Source organism: Varanus komodoensis, unplaced genomic scaffold, assembly GCF_004798865.1.
Source record: "Varanus komodoensis strain SLA01 unplaced genomic scaffold, ASM479886v1 scaffold7_1, whole genome shotgun sequence".
Lineage (NCBI taxonomy): Eukaryota > Metazoa > Chordata > Lepidosauria > Squamata > Varanidae > Varanus > Varanus komodoensis.
Window position 1 is genome coordinate 1227886 of NW_025336479.1, and position 20969 is coordinate 1248854.

The 20969-nt window shown below is 42.8% G+C and overlaps 1 protein-coding gene across 5 annotated transcripts in view; it reads left to right on the forward strand.

Moving 5' to 3' along the window:
- Positions 1-5197: 5197 nt before the first annotated feature.
- Positions 5198-20969, forward strand: part of TMEM94 (transmembrane protein 94) — an 81268-nt gene continuing 65496 nt past the window's right edge. For 4 of the 5 annotated variants that reach the window (XR_006416990.1, XM_044453952.1, XM_044453953.1 and 1 more), the window contains exons 1-2: positions 5198-5334; positions 14295-14426. Coding sequence is in view for 3 of the 5 variants with exons in the window: in XM_044453952.1 (XP_044309887.1) it covers positions 14403-14426 (24 nt within the window). In the remaining 2 variants the exon portion in view is untranslated. Of the gene's footprint in view, positions 5335-14294; positions 14427-18537; positions 18558-20969 lie in introns of those variants that run through there. The other variant, XM_044453955.1, reaches the window with a different exon arrangement.

The following is a 20969-nucleotide window of genomic DNA, read 5'->3' on the forward strand; positions in this document are numbered from 1 at the left end:
CCTCTGCCTCTTCAAAACCATGCCTGTACTTCTGGTAGTTCTTGGTCCACATACTGCTGGAGCCTAGCTTGTAGGATTTTGAGCATAACTTTGCTAGCATGGGAAATGAGTGCAATGGTGTGGTAGTTTGAACATTCTTTGGCATTGCCCTTCTTTGGGATGGGAATGTAAACTGACCTTTTCCAATCCTGTGGCCACTGTTGAGTTTTCCAAATTTGCTGGCATATTGAGTGTAGCACTTTTACTGCAACATCTTTTAAGATTTTGAATAGCTCAGCTCCACTAGCTTTGTTTTTGCTCAGACTTCCTAAGGCCCATTTGACTTCACATTCCAGGATGTCTGGCTCAAGGTCAGTGACCACCCCATTGTGGTTATCAGGGATGTTAAGCTCTTTCTTGTATCGTTTACACAGATCTTGCCACCTCTTCTTAATCTCTTCTGCCTCTGTTAGGTCCCTGCCATTTTGGTTCTTTATCATGCCCATCTTTGCATGAAACGTTCCCTTCATATCTCCAATTTTCTTGAAGAGATCTCTGGTCCTCCCTATTCTATTGTTTTCTTCTATTTCTTTGCACCGGTCATTTAAGATAAGGCATTCTTATCTCTTAAAACAGATCAAAACATAAAGCCAAGCACTTTTGAATTGCATTCCACAGATGCTGTGGTAATGGCTTCTGGTGGCCAAGTTAGCGTTCTTACACCACACATGTCATGTTTCTCACCAATGTTCTCTTCCTACATCTATGACGCCTGCTTTTGTTCCACAAATCCCATAATCCTTCCTTACTTTTCACTATCCTCATTCATATGGTCCCCAAAACTCTTTTTAATGCAAAAGCTTTCATGTTTGAATTACAGAGAACATATAGGAAGAAATTTGTGACTTGAGCACACCAGGCAAGACAAATAAATAGGGTGGCCACTCACGTGTTCTCAAAAGAAAAGGAAAAGCATGACAAAAAAGTGAACCAAAGAGAGCACAGATTTGTATAACATTTGCAATGTTGTATATACTGTTTCACATGTACTGTGATCAAGAGATCAGTGTGCCTGCTCTGGTTACTGCCCAGGTGCTAACAACTGTAGCTGGGCAGTTTCGGGTTCCTCACTGTTTTCCCAGCTTATGGTTCTTTTTCTTGAAACTTCAGTTGGACTGGACAGCCCTTCAAACAGAGAACACTGACCTCTCTAAAGTAGGACAGAAGGTTATCCTAGAAATATAGTGGACATAGCAAAAAAAAAAAAAAGTGTGTGTGTGGGGGGAGATACAAGGATCCGGTTACATTTTAAAATTACCGGGACTGGTGTGTACTTAATTAATAGCAGTGAGGATGTCAGGCTTGGGTCTGACTTCCTTGTGGTGGGGAGAACACACCTGGGATCTGAGATAGCAGCAGGAATGCTCACCAGTAGAGGAGTCCTCTGGCAGGCAGGCCGTAGAACTAAACCCCTCCCCTTGGAGGAACCCAGAGGGGCGACACAGGCTGGATTGGGTTGTCCTGAAGTTCTGTCCTCCTGAGTTAAGGACAGAAAGATGGAACAGCTCCACAGCATCTTCTGACTGGTAGCATAGGCATTGTCTGCCTGGAAGTGTCCTGTAAGCCATCCTGAGATGCTATACAAAAGGGCTGGCATATAAAAGTTAAAAAAAAGGCCTGTCTGTAAGGATACCTATTTGACATGAAAGTTATAATCGTATTGTAGCCTTGCAGCAGGTAGAAAACAGCTTAAGTATTGCATATACTTAAGATATAGGTGCCTTTGGAAACATGTTTGTCTTCCATTGAATATGAATTGAATATCAATATTTATGGGAACATCATCTAAGGATCTCACATGCTGATAATTAGGCAAACATAAGTAAAATAACAATGAGATAGTTATTGAAGCAACAGGACATACACCTTTGCTGCATTCGTAAATGATGTTTTACCAACACCAACACAGCAAGTTTATAAAAGATCATTTTGAAATGCAAGAAAGGTATATTCTGATTCCAGACTGATCCAACCTTATACCAATGGCCAATGGCCAGTGCTGGCTGGGGTAATGGGAGTTGAATATATTTGGAGCACATCAATCTATTGCATTCAATATTATCTTTCATGTTCCAATCAATGAACTGGGGAGAGTTTTTCTCATAGATCACATTTAGCACATAACAATATTCCTGTAGTGAAACAAATGCATCTGGCTTGTAGACAGATAGGGAGAAAGAGGGCACTAATATGGATATACATATGCCATTGGAGTGGGATGGTGTAAATTGGTGTCCTGCAGCAGCAGGGGACTAGACCCGATGGCCTTCATGGCCCCTTCCAACTCTTATTATTCTATGATAACAGTCAAATGTTATCTATTTTAGCTCAGAAATAACTTATTCTGAATTCAGTAGACCTTACTCCCAGGTAAACCTGCCCATGTATAACAGGAGTGGGGAAAGATATGGCCCTCCAGATGATGGATTTAAGTTCCAGTCAACCCGAATCAGTATGGTCAATAGTCAGCAATGATAAGAAATATAGTCCAACAACATCTGGAGACATAGAAGCATCTGTTTTGTGGTTTCAACATATTAACATTTTTGCAAGTTAGCATCATCTGAATCGGACCCATCAGTTACAGCACACTGGGGGAGGGCTGCTGTTGCGCTCATGTCCTGCTTATGGGTTTCCTGTAGGCAGCTGATAGGCAGCTGTGTGAACAACACTGCACTAGATGGACGCTTGGTCTGATCTAACACAGTTCTTATGTGTTTCTGATGCCTGCGTAGTAAACTGTTGGTACAAAACTCAAGACAGAACAGCCGGAACATGTTCCCTAATATGTTGTGATTCCAGATCTTAAAAAGATAAAAATCAACTGGCATTGTTTTTCTGACTCTTTCTTGTAATGGGCCATGTGGGGAGACCAACATCAATCAAGGCCTGGAGTTAGAGACATATCATTTCTCCAGCCTTAAAATGAAGCCTGGGAGAGGAATGTAATAATGGTAAATTTCTTGCATCATCATTGTAAGAAAGAATGATTTCTATAAAAATGGTGTGTGTGTGGCAGGGGGGAATTATACTGGCGCTATAGTGTACAACCACAGATAGCCATTTCCGAGTTGGAAGAAAAATTACCAAATGATATTACATGGAAATTATGCTGCTGGATAGGATGGGGAGCAGCCTCTGACATGCTGGTGAAATAGCCACAAGATCCAGGAAGGGCAGAACAGGCAACTCAGAAAAAGACAAAACCAAGCAGAAACACTCACAGCATCCACAGAAACATGACTGAGAAGAGGTCACTGTGGTGACAACACCCACAAACTACCTACTCCTGGAGGGAGCCAGTATACTCATGCTGATGGGGACACATTCCCAGGACACCTCCCTGCAGCACTCCACACGCAACTTGTTACAAGACCCTTTTCCAGGATCTCCTGTGCAACAAGCCGCGACACCCCCCCCACCGCCCCACCCCCACTTCTGTGAGTTGCCAGGCATTGCTGACATGGTGGGAGTAGAGGCTATTTATGCCACACACAGCTCACAAGCACCTTTTTTGAGCACATCACTCAAAGGGAAAAAGAAGAGGGCATGCAGCTCCCCTAATAGCGGTCCTGCAAAGACCATATATTGCCTTCCATTAGACAAGGGTAGCAGGGAGACACTTTTGCCAAGTGGGGGAAAGGAGAGGTCAGGATACACAGCAAGAGAAACCAGCACTGCACAAGGCAAGCAAGAACCTGCAGTGGCTCACAGCTCAGGCAGGGATGAGGAAGCCTTTCAAGTGAAGTTCAGAGATGTTCTAAGGGGCCTCATTTTAGTGAAGGGTGGTGTGAAGGCAAATGGGGCAAAGACAAAATGAGTATGGTTAAAATATTCCCCCCTCCCACGCACACACACAATGTATAATATGGTCTGTGCCAGTTTAATTGATTTTCATACTGGAGGCAGGGAACGAATGTCTCTTCAGAAAGTTGGACTGGTAGCAGGTCCAGGGGATCTATCTTCCTGGGTGACATGATACATTTGCTTCAGCCAGATTGGGGAATGTGGACCTCAGATGCTGGACTGCAACTCCAATCAACCCTAGTCAGCATACCCAGTGATAGGAGCTGTAGGAGCTCCAATGTGCTCCACTTAGGACCATACATTTTCCCATTCCTGGATAAAGCTGTTCTGATTTATATGCTCCAAAATATTATTTGCCCTGTATGTAACTAATGGTGCTTTGCACTTATCTCTTGATTGTCATTATAATGTAGAACATATATTCTGTTTTAAAGTGCAATACTATAATCTGGAATTCATGGGATAATTTCTAAGAGGTTTAAAGATATACAGTCCTATGTACAATATCTATAAGTCATCACACTGATTCAGAGGGATTTATTCCTGAAGAAATATGAGTAGGATGGTGCTGTAAATGTTGCAGTGGGTCGCTACACGACCTCAAGATACTTCACCATCAGCATTTTATGTTCTTCCAAATCAGTGACAGAGTGTATCAGTTACTTCCCTGAGCTATTGATCAGAGAAGAAGAAGAAAGGAACTGTAAAACAATGCCCTAAGTTGCTGCATTTTCAAACATCCTCTGTACTTGCCAATAAGCACATTAAATTTGGGGAGGAATCAGTCAGTGCTGACCAAATAAAATGCCCCACAATTCTGTTCCCTAATTATTAACTAAACAGTCAACACAGTTACAGTTTGATTATGGGGAACTAATAATAATGCTAATACTTATTTTCCGGTACATAATTTCCTGTATATAGATACCAAAACCAAATACAAATAATAATGGAATGTCAAACTGGTTGGAGAAATTGTGCGCGAAAAATATGTAATTTGTAACAGGCAAAGTTTTTGCAACGATTTCAGTAGCGGAGAGACAGCCCGCTGGAGGTTATGCTAAACCATGTGAGATGTACCCTAAGGAAATTGCTGGCTTCAATGATCAACAAACAACTCCTGTTTCAGTCCCTCAAAAGGCCGCTGGAGGCTAGAGCGTTTGCGATCTGCAAGGGGTAGAGAGAGATTGGAAGGGCGGAAGTACAGCGTCACTCTTTAATGGCTCTAACCTACCACAACGAAAGCCCTGAAAATCTAAGTCAATGTAGCCAATCGAAGCCACGCTCATTTAATTGTGCCTGAAGTCAGACGTATAGTACTCTAGAGTAAAACGGGTTATTTGCCAGTAACAAGGATGGCGGCTCTAAAGGTGTTTGGGGAGATAAGAGCGAACGGTTAGCTCAGAGCGTCCTCGAATTGGCGGGGAAAGGCCCTACGACCGGTTCGTACCCCAGAAACTAAAGGAAGGAGGCAGCAAGATAAGTCTGGTAAGTAACCCACCGGGCTGCTATAGGAAGGGTAGGAAAGAGAAGGGTTCTGTTAACCCACTGCATCGAGTTTTGCCTAGTTCTTTGAAATAGGTTCCCTACCGTACCCGGATTGACCCTAGTTTTTTAGTATCCCCACGCTCGCGAGGGAGGGGGGGGGAGTTAATGAGACATGAAAATAAGGAGGCATTGCAAAACATTGTTTTCAGTTGGGCCAGCGCTTTGCCTCTCTTTTAGAAGCGTTTCTTCTTTGCAGAATGTGCAAGCAGGAGGCCGGAGCTTTAGGGTTGTGTTTTTCCCTGCCAGTGGGACGCCTGGCAGAGGCGGCGAGACCCCGTGGATGTAGCACGCGCCTTGCCCTGGGAAGTTTCAGCACTACACCGTCTCTTGTCACTGCAGCCGCTTGCAAATCCTGCAGTTCACGCGCCTCCCTCTGCCTTCCTCGCTGAGGCATCATTGCTGACAAGGCGTTGCTCGTCTGTCTGCACAGTGTCATTGTAGTCAGACGGCACTGAGTTAGCACCCTAGCTGATCCTTGCGCCCACTGCGTGCACCTTTCTTCCCGGTAAATGCCTGGCATGGCTTCGAGAGTCTCTAGGTTCCGCATTCTGGCCAATCTGTTACATCGCAGTATTATTAAGAGCAAGGCGGAGAACTTTGATTAGGACTCAGAGGAGACAGTCACCCAAATGGCCGTATTTACGCATTACCGCCTTATTCTAGCGAGTTCCGGAGATAATTTTAACATCTGCAACGTACAACCCTCATTCTGAAATGCTGTCTCCCACGGTTGGTTGGTATTTTTACAGTAAGATATACGCACTATGATGCAAGTGTGCACTTGCTTTGTGCACTCTGCTGTTTGTAAAAGTTTTCTAACAAATGGAAGGACAAGCCTGTTGATTATCAAAATATTGGACTGTTTCCTTAAATCTGAGCATATTTTCTTGCTTGGAGACCTTCCTGATTTCAACTTCCATTTCAAGATCACCCTGAGTATTTTGGGGGGTTGATAGCATATTCCTAGTATTGAATAAGTTTTGGAGCTTTGTGTTGTCACCCACAGGACTTTAGTGGACGGGTCTGGCACTTTTAGCTTTTCTAGTCAGCTTGCCACTGTGCCCTCTTTGAGGGTGCTGTTGCACTCATGTCCTGCTTCCAGATTTCCCATGGGCAGCTGGTTTGCCACTGTGGGCAGAATGCTAGACTTCATGGTCCCTGGGTCAGATTCACTATGGTTCTTCTTACTGTTCTTGTGTTTAGTCAACCTTCTTTTCACTAAATAATGCAGAAAACTCATTTGAAAAAAAATTCCTTCAATGTTACCTAAATTAGCTGTGCAGTATTTAATACCAATATGTAACAATTATTAAACTTACTGCTCCTTCACACTGTTCATAGTATTCACCTTTTGAAAGCTGCAGTTAGTGCATTGTTTAATTGGATTGATTAGTTTTTCTTACTTGATTCATATGTCGTGGCAGCAATCCCTGAATTGTTTAATCCAGAAATTGCAATGATGAGCATAGCATGTGAGCCATTTCTGTTTTCAATTAATAAGTGGTGATCTCCCTGTTCCTGGGCTGTTTTGTGACATCTGAACTTGGAAACCATTGTTTCCAAGCAGCTCAGCATTTTGGGTTTGCAGGTTATACTGCACAGTTTACAAGTGATTGACCATGGGGTATTCTGTAAACTGGATGAAGTGGATGTGCTACAGGCACCCACGCATCCCTGACAACCCAACAGTGGTTTTATGTGAACCAGATCAAGCAATAAACATCCCAACAACAAGCCATGGGTACTTTTCCTGAGTTGCTTATGGTTAACAACCAGTATTTAAACCATAGTAGAGTTCAGAGTCAACCCTGACTGCTCTTTAGAAGGCCAGATACTGAAGGTGAAACTCAAATACTTTGGCCACCTATTGAGAAGGAAGGACTCACTGGAGAAGAGCCTAATGCTGGGAACAATAGATGGCAAAAGAAGAAGGGGACAGCAGAGGATGAGGTGGCTAGATGGAGTTACTGAAGCAGTTGGTATGAGCTTAAGTGGACTCCTGGGGATGATGGAGGACAGGAAGGCCTGGAGGAATGTGGTCTATAGGGTCGCAATGGGTTGGGCACAACTTCGTGCATAACATAAGAGTTCAGACATGATAACCAATGATTCATTGACAACATACTCAGCTATATGCTGGGTTATTGTTACTTGTGAACCAGGGTTCTGAACAAAAGGCCTGAAACTTCCCCAACCTGATGTCCTCCAGATGTTTTGAATTCAAATTTCCATGAGCACAAGAAAATAAGTACTGGTCAGGAATATTTGAAGTTGTAGTCTGAAACGTTTGGGGGGGGAGGCTACTCAAGATGGCTGGAAGTTCTCTGAATAGTTGTACAATAGATCTTCCTGTTAACCAAGAGTTGTCAAGGGATCTTACTGAAATATGACTATGAATTACTTTCTCTAGAAAGTCAGCATATTCTTTTGCCTTTCAAGCAGCATTGATAAATAGTTTTGAGCAGCATTGATAAATAGTTTTGCAAGAATAATGGATTGCAGGCTTTAGCAATATTGTGCCTTCAGTTACCCACTGCCCAAACAGCATTTGAGTGTGAAAATGCTGTCCACATGCTTACTGAACACCATGCATCATTGGCACAACTGTGTTCTGCAGTACAGGTATTGATTCAATTTATTGATATACACACATGCATCCACATCCTGAAATGGTCATTAGTAGATGTATAATTGTTTATTCCTTAGTAGGTGTTGAACTTGCTTGAACTGATGCACTTAATGCACCAGTTCTATCAATTTGTGAGATTATTGTACCTGCCTTGGTTAAATCAACACCCTTAGATCTGTATGAATTTTTGTGTGTGCAAATACTTCTCAGATCCATAGCTCCTCTCAGTGTGTGCAATAGGAGATGCATTGGGTTTTATGTAGTGTCAGAATATTCAGGATCAGGCTATAAATAGTTATAAAATTTCCATTTTCCCCTCTGGTTGTTAAGTTCCCTGGTTGTTAAGTTCTGCTGGTTTGTGCAAACAACTGGTAATTGATGCAAGTGTGTGCATGTGTGGTGTGTGTGTTTTCTCTATATTTCCATTCTCACATGCTCTTATTAATGTGTTATGTGTATCCTCTGTAGAATTTAACCTGTACAAATCTGAAATAAATATTGAGTTTTAGGATGCATTTAGATCCTCCCAACTTGGCACTGCTGTATCTTATATATATGTTTTATCTAGCTGTCCTGCAGAAGAGCATAATATAATCCCATGCTCCCAGTCTGCTCCCTTCCCCACCCCTGGTTGTGATCTTGAGGTGGCAGCCAGCACAAGCTCTTGCCATGCCAGGTTCAAGGAGGGAGGAGTAGAGGCTCAGCCTTTGGAGTTCCAGCTCGGAGAGCACAGGATCTTGGAGCTGAGCCTATGTGTAATCCTAGGGTCTCCCAAACAATGTTGTGAGACCATAGGATTGCTTTCTTAGATGAGAAGAAATGTAAAAGAAAAGTTGGCCTCTTTTGCACACTACTTCTTTCTGTACCATATTTTTTCATGTCTTCATTTTAATTGTGTAGCAAGAACATGATTCTGTCAAAAATCTTCTTGCAGCTGCTCTAGAAACCAGTATTTCTGAGGTGATAGATCTCTTCTACAGATGGCAATTAAATTTATTTTAAACTAAGCAATACTTAATCAGACTTTCTGTTGAAAGCAATATGTTGAAATTTTTAATGAATAGTGAGGCATGCATGCAAGAAATTACACACCCTCCTGATAGGGATTGAATTGTGACATGCTGAACCATAGTCTATGCTTGTGACAAACTATTCAGAAAACCTGCCTGCTTACTGAACAGTGCCGTCTGAACGTAAAGTAAACAGTGGGTATCATGTATGTGGAATATTGTGGCATATTGGTCTCGAGCCAGCTGTCAGCTATCTTCCATCTTGCTTCTCCCCTACTGCCTTTGTCCATTTCTCTATCACTTGTTCAGTGTGACAATTCTCTTTGTCGCCTGACTCTCAGCTTATGCTATGTTCAGTTGTTAAAAGTTCCAGAATTATGTAGTGCCAGGATGACCAACTTTTGTACTCTCAGTGGATATTCTGCTCCCTAGACAGTGGTTTGGGGGCCAGAAGGGTATTTTTGACATGCAAATAGATGGGTTATGAATAGTCTGCCCCCCAATCAAGTTGCCTTCATCTAGCAGTTAGGTTATCACAGATGTGGAGTGCATAGGATCAAGCACAATATTAATTACAAATATGTGGACATAGGAAAACTGAGGGAGCTATAATAGGACTGACTGTGGAGGCTTAGAATGCTACCAGACACTGACTAGCAGAAGCTCTTGAGGGTTTCAGACTGGAGTTTTTCCCAGCTCTGCCTGGAGGAACTAGGATTTGGACACTGAACCTTCTGTATCCAGAGTAGAAGTTCTACTACTGAGCTGCAACAGTACCCCAGCAATATGTAATATGCAAATTTGCATATCTTTAGGATTCATTGATTTTGCTATCCATTTTCACTGTTGTGTGAGTGATACATCACTCTCTGAGGAGGGTTCCAAGAGAGGGTCTTTGCCCTCTTGTTTCAGCTTTGAGTGACAGGGTTGTCACTGCTGTCACTCTGCTCTCAGAAGCATAATTCGACTATGGGGGGGATTTACTGGTGGCTAGTGGGTAGTTTTAAAACCATGTAAAAGAGACCTTTGCCTAAAAGCTGGTTTTCTGAAAAATTGGGGGGAACAGACGCTGGAGCTGCTTATTTTTTGCTTTGTGTGTTGAAAGTGAAGTGTTCGTCATTGGGGGATTGTTTAGAAGGCATGTCTTGCTTTCAAAATGACATTTAAGTTTGCTGTTGGAGACAGAATGTTTCACTGTAGGGCAAATCATGTACCAGTCCTGCACAGCTGTCTTGCCTCTTGTATTTCTTGAACAGAACTGGGTCAAGCAGTGCAGAACTGAGCCACCTCTGTTAACACCTCAGACTGTGCTGAATTGCCATCATATTTTGGTTTTGCTGCAGACGTTTGCAACCTTTTTTTTACACAGTGTTTTTAAAACTAAGAAAATAAGACACAGCTGTGCTAGTTCATGAAACAAAAAAAAAAAACCTCACCATCCACAGTTAGGCAATAGCTTTATAAAGACTTACCAAAATTCCGCAACTATGATGAGGTTTGCAGTTTAGATAGACCAGGTCTCAAAATAGAGATTTGCAGTCTAATTGAATTAGTCAGTGGTAAGTGTTGCAGGTATCAGGTTACACTTAGCAAAGTATTTTAGGATAGAAGAGCAATTGGTCTCCACTTCTGAAAACACAAAGGCTGACTATAACTTTAATCTTCCTCTTGTTCAGGTGAAACACTTGGGAACTTTCTCCCAAAATGCATTCCGAAGTGTAATGTTATACTTGCAACACCTATTATTGCCTAATCCTTTCAGACTTCAAGTCTTCATTTTAAGACAGGGTCTATCGAAACTGCAGACCTCATGGATACAACATCTGGCCAGATTTTAAGACATTTCTTCCCCCACCCCCACATGCCCTGCTTTTTCGTAACTTCTAGTTTGATGAAGATTTTTGGAGAACTTGAAAGCTCACACCTTATTTTGTAATATACTGGTTCATTCTAATAAAAGCATTTCCTCACTGTGAATTTTCAGTAAAGTGTTCTTTTTGCTGGTTCAGGGAGGATCCTTGGTTTGTTCTAATCTTTTTTTAAAAACAATCCTTTCTATTCTGCTACAGGTATCTTGGAATTATTGCAGAGCATCAATTTCTTTTAGCAAGGCTTGTGCTAAAAAATTAAATGTCTTTTTTCATCAAGTGGCTGCCTTCATTGGCTGTTGTACATGATTGCTTGCTGATCATCTGGTCCTAACTGCACTGACAGATAAAGCTAAACTAGGGAGAATCCTTTCTGCCATGTGCTTTCATCCACGAGGGCACCATTTAAACTGAAGGTAAATTCTGAAGATGTGCCAGATTGAAGGCATATATCTAAACCCTAAAATACTAGGAAAATAAAAAGGTTTTCACCTGGCACCAAAAGGAATATGGAATAGGCACCAGACACACCTTTTGGGAAGCTCATTCCATAGCTGGGGTGCCACAACTGAAAAGACGCTTCTGGTAGCAACCCACCTTCCTTCCTTTGGAGGCAGCTCCTGGAGAAGGACCCCCAAACATGATCTCAAGGTCTGGGTAGGCACATAGGGGATGGGGCATTCCTTCATATAATCTGGCCCCAGGCCATTGAGGGCTTTGAATGTTACTACTAGCACTTTGAATTGGGCCCAGACTTCAACTTGCACCAGTGCAGCTGAAAGAGCACATGAGCCAATCCCCATTAAGTCTTGCTGCCCTGTTTTTGATCAGTTGCAGTCACAGGACCATTTTCAAAGACAGCCCCACATGCAGCTCTTTGCAGTAATGCAAATGAGAGATTACCAGAATATGGATTATGGTAGCTAGGCTTTCCATGTCCAGATAGGGTCATAGTTAGTATATCAAGCTTCAGCTGATAAAAGGTGCTCTGTGCCTCAAGTGAAAGCTCTGGATCCAGGAGCAACCCCAAACTATGAACCTTCCCCTTTAGGGGTAGCGCAACCCCATCCAGAGCAGGTTGAATATCACCTAGCTGGACAGATGAACCACCCAGTAACAGCATCTTTGCCTCATCTGGATTGAGTCCCAGTTTGTTGGCCCTCATCCAATCTATTACTATGTTCAGACAATGATTCAGAGTGGCCATTGCCTGGCTTTGATGAAAAAGGGAGGTAGAGCTGAATGCTATCTGCATACTGATGGTACCTCAGCCTATACCTTTGGATAACTTTCCTCGGCAGTTTCAGGTAGATGTTCAATAGCACAGGGGGTTAAACTGAGAGTCAGTGTGGTGTTTGTGGTTAAGAGCGTGGGACTGGGGCTCGGGTGACCTGAACACTTCTAGTCTGCACTTAGCCATGGAGCCAACTGGGCGACTTTGGGCTAATCACAGACACTCAGCCCAATCTCCCACACAGGGCTGTTGTTCTGGGGATAACATTGAGAGCAGCAGAAGGATGATGTAAGCCACTCTGAGTTCTTTAAAAAAGAAAAAGGTAGGATATAAATCAAATAAATAAATAAAATTGAACCCCCCCAACCAATAATAATAGTAATACTTGCATTATGAACAACTAAATTTTTGACCTTTAAAGTGGCAGTTTCCACAAATCTATTATGTATAATTTATCACATTGTTTTGTGCATCATTTTCTCCTGTGAGTGATGTGTGTACCTTGTACCCTGAATACTATAAATCATGGCCAGAAATCTCTAGACTCTGCCCAGTTTATCTTCGTATGAAAAGTAAATCAGAACTTGAAACTATGAATAATGCATAACATTGCCATACTCTGTTTTGGTTCTTCAGACTGTGGCTTTTTCCGGCCAGTGACCATGATATTGATAGCATTAGGTTTCCTGCTTGAGGATGTTACGCATGTCAGGACAAAATGAGTGAAAGCTCTGCCGTAATATGGCTGCTAAAAGCCTGACACTATAAGAACAGCTTTAGACTTATGGTAGGATTTCTAATCTGACCAGGAATCCATGTTGTAAGTCTTGCTTGCTGGGTACATCTTAGATATGCTAATATGCCTGTCTGGAAAGGCCTTCCTTTGGAACACGCTGCTTGTCTGTCTTGGAGCTTCTTTTTATGTTTTTAGATGGTGTCTTAATCCATTCAACTCTATTTTACTCTCATGTGTCTATGGTGATCTGATCCTGCACCTGATCCCCCCCACTCCCCCTCAAATTGTGTATGTTTACATAAGTTATAAAAGCATCTTGTACAGACTCAATCTGGGCAGTCCCTTCGGGGGTTACCTACATGCTCCATGTTTTTCCTTTATGTCAGAATAAATTGTAAATGTTATTTTGATTGTACATCCCCAAGTGGACCCTCTCTGTCCCCCCCCCCCATCAACCTGTTGTTTCTTCTCACAAACATTACAAATTTTAATGGTATGCATTAGTGACGAGAGGTTATTTTTATATTGTTCATTTCTTATTGTTGGCTGGTTAGCTCCTACCCAGTGCAGGCTTAATATATTTATAAGTAAAAAGGATATATCTATTTGGGTTGTAGCTATGCAGAGTATGTAGCTAAATTCGAGCCTGCCTTGGTTATGGAAATACAGATCTGTCTGGTTACTTTAAAATGTTCCATTCTTCTTGTAGACTGATTAGGTCCTAATCCTGACTTTCATGCCTGGCAAAAGGCCAAGTCAGAGTCTGACTTCTAGTAAATCTGTATTAGAAGCATAGGCTATGATTGGAATTTGACCCACAGGTCAAAAATTGTAAGTTGGGAGAAGCAACTTGCCAGCTAGACTCTATTAATCCTAGATGTGCTAAATAGAACTTGCTGATGATCTGGCACCTTTCTTTAGAACCTTAGGGGATATGAAGGGTTTTTCAGAAAAGGGAAGAGCTGCTACTCTAGATTCCATTAGAAACTATCTGGGCAGGCCCCTGATTAGTGATAAAAATATCAAGACAAATGGCCATTAGTGGCAGCCAGTTCTGTTGCACATCTCTTGGCTGGTATTTGAGCCTGTCATCTTTGCAGCACCTGATGAAATCTGGGCTTCTTGCACAGAGACGAAGCTGGGCATGTCTCCTAGATATATCAAGTGCCAAAGCATTAATCAAGTGCTGCCCTACATGGAATTTTAGTTGGCTCTTGGCTCTGTTTTCTCAGCAGTTAGGCTGATGAGCCCTACTTAGGCCTGGGATGGAAGAGTTGCAGGTTCTCTTACAAAAAAAAGTACACTTGGAGTCCTCTTCCTTTTTCTCACCTGCTTAGGTCTGTTTGGATTTTAGATCCACCACAGAACCTTCCTGAAAGTGTGTGAAAGATGCCATGACTGTTATCCCCTTTTGTTTCTACAGATGGTGTCACTACAGTACACTACCTGAGATTCGTACATTATCTCAAAGAGGACCTCTCACGGAGTGGTATTTGCACTCTTCTGGGTATGCACTGTGCACTGAGCAACCATGGACTCCAAGCAGAAGTGTCTGGTATGTAACCCATGTTTTATTTAAACAATGATTTGTTGTGCTAGCTAGGATTTGTCTGACAAACAACGGAAAAAAAGGGTTTCTCATTCTTCAGGTGGTCTGCTTCCCTTCTCCTTCATGTGCTCCCTTTCTTTATCCGGTGCTTTTTCAGCCCTGCAGGTTGAGCCTGGCCACTTTGGGCCACTTCTTCTGCAGCTTGGCAAACCAACTCTGGGTTCATACATGCTTGCTGAGACTGATGGGTAGTCTGACACACCTGAAGGGCACCAGATCTGATAGAAGGTCTAAAATATTGCATTCATTTCACAAAGATTCTCCTGGATTTATTACAGAGAACAAATCCAGAGACAGGCTAGCTTTGTTTCTAAGAGTGTAGAGTAATGAAGTCAGGTGGAAGCATGTTTTGAGTATGTATTTAGAAATTACATGTTACTGTTCATAGCATCTCTATGGACTCTTGACCTGCACCTTTTCAGAAAGAACAAATTTGCATGGAATCCTTGTTGAAAAGGAGAGCTATGAACTGTTACTCTCAATTTCTACATTCTAGCTGCAATGCCAGACTTGCCCTATAGATGCAGAATTTAGGGCAGTTGACCTAGTGTGGATGGATTGCAAGGGAACACAATTTCTAGGCCTGCCATGAAAGGTGCCAGGCTGAATGTGTCTGTGGATAACAGGATGAATGCGTAACAGCCTTTTATTAGCTGTATGTGTTAGATCTTGTTTGTCTGTAGTGTCTTGAGACCAGTGCATAACTTGATTTGAATAAACACAGCTTACTCTTATACAGCATATCTGCTACCCATTCTGAGTTGAAGGTGGGAATACACCTGCCAGGGTGTTTTAATATACCAATTTTTAAAAAACAGTGCTAAATTGTTCTTTAGTAATTGCATTTGCTATGTGGTGAGGCAGGATAATTCCAGGGGAAGAGCCAGGTGGGGAAAGAAGGAGTGAATACAAATCACGGTAGACTTAGGACTAGCCCCTCCCTCATTGGTATGTATCACAATCTAACTGAGAGGGTGGGACGTGTCAAAAGAGGATGTGGCTACAAGATCTGCTGTTCCTCTTTTTTCCCAAAAAAGCCATCCTCTCTAGCACAATAAATATTGTGTCATGTGCTGGCAGTCCTTGCCGTTAAAACTGGGTGGAATGTGAAGAGCTAGCAAAAGGCAGAAGGACAGCAGCAAATCCTGGAGGTTGGAGGATGGTAGACATAGAATTGCTGAAGAGAGGAAGCTTTGCCCAGTGCTGTGGTTACCCGAGGTTCCTGAATCACTGACCAACACAACCCACTGGAGGGATGGCCAACAAGTGGCCCACAGGTGATGTGTGACCCCTGCTGCTCCCATTATCCCTGGAGCAAATTATGGGGGCTTGCTAAGTAAGTCTTTGTGTCTGGGTTCACACAGCCTGATGACCCATACTCAAGGGCTGCATATGGATTGAGTGTGGATTGAACACTGGGTTGACAATATGTCTGAACCTAGTCAAGACAACCAACCATGAACAACATGCAATTCCAGTATCCGGTTCAACAACAAACCCAGCTGGTGGGACCAGGTTCTCTTTGTGGGTTGTTTGTGGTTGAACCATGGGTTATGTTGTGAGCTTGGCCTTCCCCTTCTTGCCCTAAGCTCCAAAATACCAGAAAATCTCTTTGCAAAGCAGATATTTATTGGCACTTTGCATCTATAAGACAAAGTAACTCTAACATTTCTCTAATAAGCTGGAAGATAAGTCTCTGTGCATACTAAGAATGTCTGTTGAACCCCAACTACAGACTTCTCTCCAAAACCCTTTCCTTCAGGGTAGCTCCTGCTGTTGAAAGGCCAGCCAGAGGGACTGGCACAAGCCTTCTAACTGGGCAGTTCATCTCTCCCAGTGCCTTGTCATGGGGTCAGGGACTAGGCAAGGCGGCAGCTCTTCCTTCTTTTCTTCTTTAATCCTATTCCTTCCAAAACCTTTCCACTCTCTTTATTAACATGTGGGCATCAATTTTGAGAGTACTTCAAAGGTCCGTGCCTCTGCCTGGATTCCGAAAACCCACAAGTCCACTGTCTCAGGGTCCCCTTTTTCTTCAGATTTCCAGCACTGTTGACACTGGGCAACCTGCCAAGAGTGGCGGTTGGCTTCACTCACAACAGGTTATCATATTCTTAACTTAGCTGCACTAATAATTCATGGCTTGTTAATCATGAATAATCCAACTGCTGTTTTTGGGGGGGGGGCGGGGTTCTGCCTCTTGTGCAATGGCAAGAGTGTAGTCCATGGCAGGGTCTGTGGAGGAGAGAAAATGCTATAGAACAGACAACATGAAAATTAATCTTGAGATTAGTTGCCTAACCATTCTATGACTCAGGTGCATCTTAGGTGTGATAAAGATGTCTTACCATTCAGCAGCTTAATACAGATGACCAAGTTATCATGGAATTATAGAGCTCTTCCTGATATATTTTGCTATTTGTAGAGGCTCAGATCCTGCACCAGATGCAGTGCTGCGCATGCGTGAATGGATATGAGTATTACTCACAGCTGTGAGATTTTTACTTTGAAATCATGAGGGATGAAGGATTTCCAGCACTACAGTATAATATCTCTCTCTTGATAACAGACATATGGGCCATTGGATGATGCGATTCTTCTGTTCTACTAACCAATCTAACAGCAGTGGAGGCCACATTTCAGTACAGATAAAACTAGCTAATAATGGTCAAGGGACCCACTTTGATTTTGAATGGTATGAGACTTGGCAATTTCAATTCCTTGTAGAAATGTTTTTGTGCCCTCAGATAGTGCTGATGGTACATGGTGGATTTTTTGAGGGGAAGGGACAGCTGAAGTGTAAACGCTCTTTTTGTGCTATTGTGCAATATATGGCAAATCTGTTTTGAGACAAAACATAGAGATTATTATTTGGGTTTATCTGTAGCAGTTTCCAGGAAATAATGTTCACAGTCTAAGAGGTTATTTCATGTACTGGAAGATATATGTCTTTAAACATCTGTGTATTAGGGGCCCTGATAAGGCTATGGCATGTGTGCGTGCGTGTGTGTATGCATGTGAAATTTGCAATATTGGGGGTGGGGGGTGGGCAACATTTCATTCTCTAAAGGTCTGTATCCATTTTGGCCAAAACAGTTATGGAACTTGAATTTCTGCTAGTCCATGAAAAACCACTAGCTGTCAATTCATGGGGCTAATGTGGACCTCATGCAGTCTATTCTTGAGCATGGGTAAAGAAACCAGGAGTAGGCTGTAAAAATAAGCATTTCTCCTATCTAGCCTGCCTTGGCCATACTTAGTTGTTATGACTGCAGTGGTGCTAATCTTGAGTGGCTTTTAGCCTTTCTAACTGCTTTTAGGCCCCAGTTAACTTGAAGCTTGTTTGTGCCCTCAGAATTTGTCTTGCACTTCTCAGCCTTGTTTTTTGCTCTGTGTCACCATCTGCCCACCTGCTATCCAGCTGCTACATGTTAACCTCAAGCAGGCTTTTCATTTGTTTCCTGTCCCTTGTATGCCTTGTGATCTAGCTTTTTTTAAAAATTGTCTCACACTGACTCCCAACTCTTTGCACTCAGTCCAAACTCTTTCCTTTAAGCCTACTAGCTCTCCTGGCTGGCCCATATCTTTTAAAAGTATGCCTAGGTTTACACGATGCAGCAAACAGCGTCACCCTGTTTCCATGGTATGCAGGTTTTTGCCTGAATTTACCAGTCAGATGATCACACAGATACTTTGGCAGCGCACTTATTGTGCTGCCCACTCTGCCCTCCAGGCCTTGCCATGCATCCTGGCAGCATCTGCAAGTGACATCCCTGTCCTTCCCCTTTTCTTGCTGACGGACAGCAGCAGCCTCCACCTGATTGGTCTGCTGCAGTCTGAGGCGGGTTCCCCCTTCCCCCTCCCAAGAGTGCCTGCATGTTTGTGGTACTTTCCAGCTGCTTCAGCACCCACTGAGATTTTTTAAAAATGAAAGTAAACTATTTCACTGTGATTTCCCCCCTCAGACACATTGTTCAGTCAGTGGGAACAAGGTGAGCCATGACTCATCTGTTGCTAGAGGACTGAGGGCAGTAGAGAGTGAACAGTAGAAACGGCCACTTCTGGCACTGCTCTTGCCAGGTGAGTCTATGGTGTTTCCAAATTTATTTATTTATTTAGGAAACTTCTATGCCGCCCCATTTGCTGAAGCCTCGGGGCGGCTCACAAACATATTAACAACACTGAAATGGCAATCCTGGGGCTGGATAATCAGAGAATTGTGGAAATCTTAGAACAGACTGGATTTCCTCTGTGGTTTCAGAATACTAATCCCACCTGTAGGACCTCCAGAATTGGGTCTAGATGAAGCGAAAGCCCCACAATAGTAAGATTTCACCATGGCTTCTCAGGTTGCTTGAACCTCCCCTAAGAGTGTGGGCTCATGTAACTGAATGGTCCTAACTCCCCAATTAGTTATTATTTGAAAAACTTCCCCCTTCTCTACACATAGAAAATAATATTTGGGAAAAGAGTCCAGCTAAATTTTCTCCTTGACATCCTAGTTTTCAATGACTTGGGAAATTGTTGTGGAGAAAAACATTCAGGGCACCTGCCAGATCAGGGTGTACCACCTTAGTGAGCTGCTACTTGCAACAGAGAGGCACATGGTGGGATGGGTGGGGGGACTTGTCTCCTTTCCAGTGTTCTACTTTGTCCTGAGAGTTCAGAATAATCACCAATGAGGATACATATCTGCACGTCTTAAAGAGGGACTTGAAAATGTCAAGGTTATATTTTTAAAGCATTGTAGATCAAGTTTGAAATCAAATATGGTACAGGCCATATTTCTGGGGTTCAGGAGACCCACACTGCTCTGAATTGTTGCACATCTCTGACCCAGAAAGATAAGGGATTGGTCACTTAGTAGCTGCCATTCACACAATTTTATTGCCAGCAGTGGCTGGTAAGGGTTTCTCAGATGTGCTGTTGCCTGGCATCCATTCCTGGCTAAGCACCAGATTTCACAGAACGAGAGAGTAAATATCTTAAGAGGTCATCCAGATATCTCTGAAATCCAATTTAACAGGCTGCTTATCTGTGCTGGTTCCTTCAGTCTTTTTTCTATCATTTTCTTCTTTTCCTTACTGGGGCATATTTGAAGGGAAATATTTGAGGGCAAAATAAGTCCCCTCTTTGAAGAGATGCAAAAAGTGCAGCACAATTAACAAGTCTTATTTTGCTGTTGTTCCTATTATTTTAATCCTAACTATGCTATTGTACGATTTTTTGCTTTTTTAGTGAAGGAATAGGAATTCGATTCTGTCTAGAAGTGCATCTAAACCTTAATATTTACTTTCTCAGAAGCTTTTCATACACCGTTTGATTTTTATAAGGAAAGCCTGGTTCTTCTTCTCTTGTTGCAGGGTCTGGATGGAATTGCCCTAGCTAATATCACTCTTCTGGGTAACTGCATATTCTCCATGGTCAGATACCAATCATGGAGAGGTGGGGGGCCAGGAAACATTTTTTATTGGTGGTAACCCCTAATGTTGCCATGCTTGCTGGAAGAGACAGTTTGATCCAATAATTTATATGGTGTGGACGATTTGTATGGTATGGGAAGTTCAAAAGTGATGCATGTGCAAATTCCTTACTTGTGCTACCCCATAGCTCTGCCATATTTCTGCTGCTATTTTAAATGTATTTGTTTTTATTTCATAGGCCTTTGTGCTCTCCTGTTTTGGAGGGCCCCTGGCACTAGCAACCAAAAGGTGCAGGTGATCCATTGTTTTTCCCTTGATGGATTTCTGTGGCCAGAGAAAAGATAGAAGAGGTGGGCAAACATGGTAGTGTTATGAGTGGAAGACAGTGACATCTTGACCTTCAGATTCTGTGAATGAGGCAGAGAGATGGTGTCATAAAAGCTTTGTCTGGAAGTACCTTTTCTTGTCAAACACATACACGCCCGAGCAGAAGTGCACAAACACCTTCCCACCTCTCTGCGGGGAAAGAAGTGGTTAAGGTGGCACATTGTTCTCTTTTAGGGGGTATGTGGGGCTATATTGCCACCAAGGTCAGTGTATTGAGAGATTAGCGCTGTTTCTGTGGTTTTCAAATGTCTGGAAAGGTCTTCCAATAATGACTTTTGTCAGTGGTAGGCACTGGAACAAGTTTACTACTTCCACATGGTTTTCCTCTAAGCATTTCTGCTTATTGTACTGAGGTTCATCAGCTGCAGTTTGGCTCCCCTACTCTGTTGTTTCTGTTTCCTGTTGCTCTATGCATTGCATTTGCTCTTGATCAGTTTCATGGGCTATTTTTCCCTGCCCTTCTGTGCTTGCTTGACTAGGGCTCACACAAATGTAATCTGTGCAGAGCCAGCCCTACCATTAGGCGAAGTGAGGTGGCTGCCTTAGGCAGCAGATGTTGAGAGTTGTGGCAAATTGCTGGCTGTTTAACTGGATGTTGTATTTTCACTTCCAGGGGAAATATTGGCCTTGGGTTTGATATGCAGTGATATGCAGTGTAGGGTGCGGGGCCATTTGCTTCTCT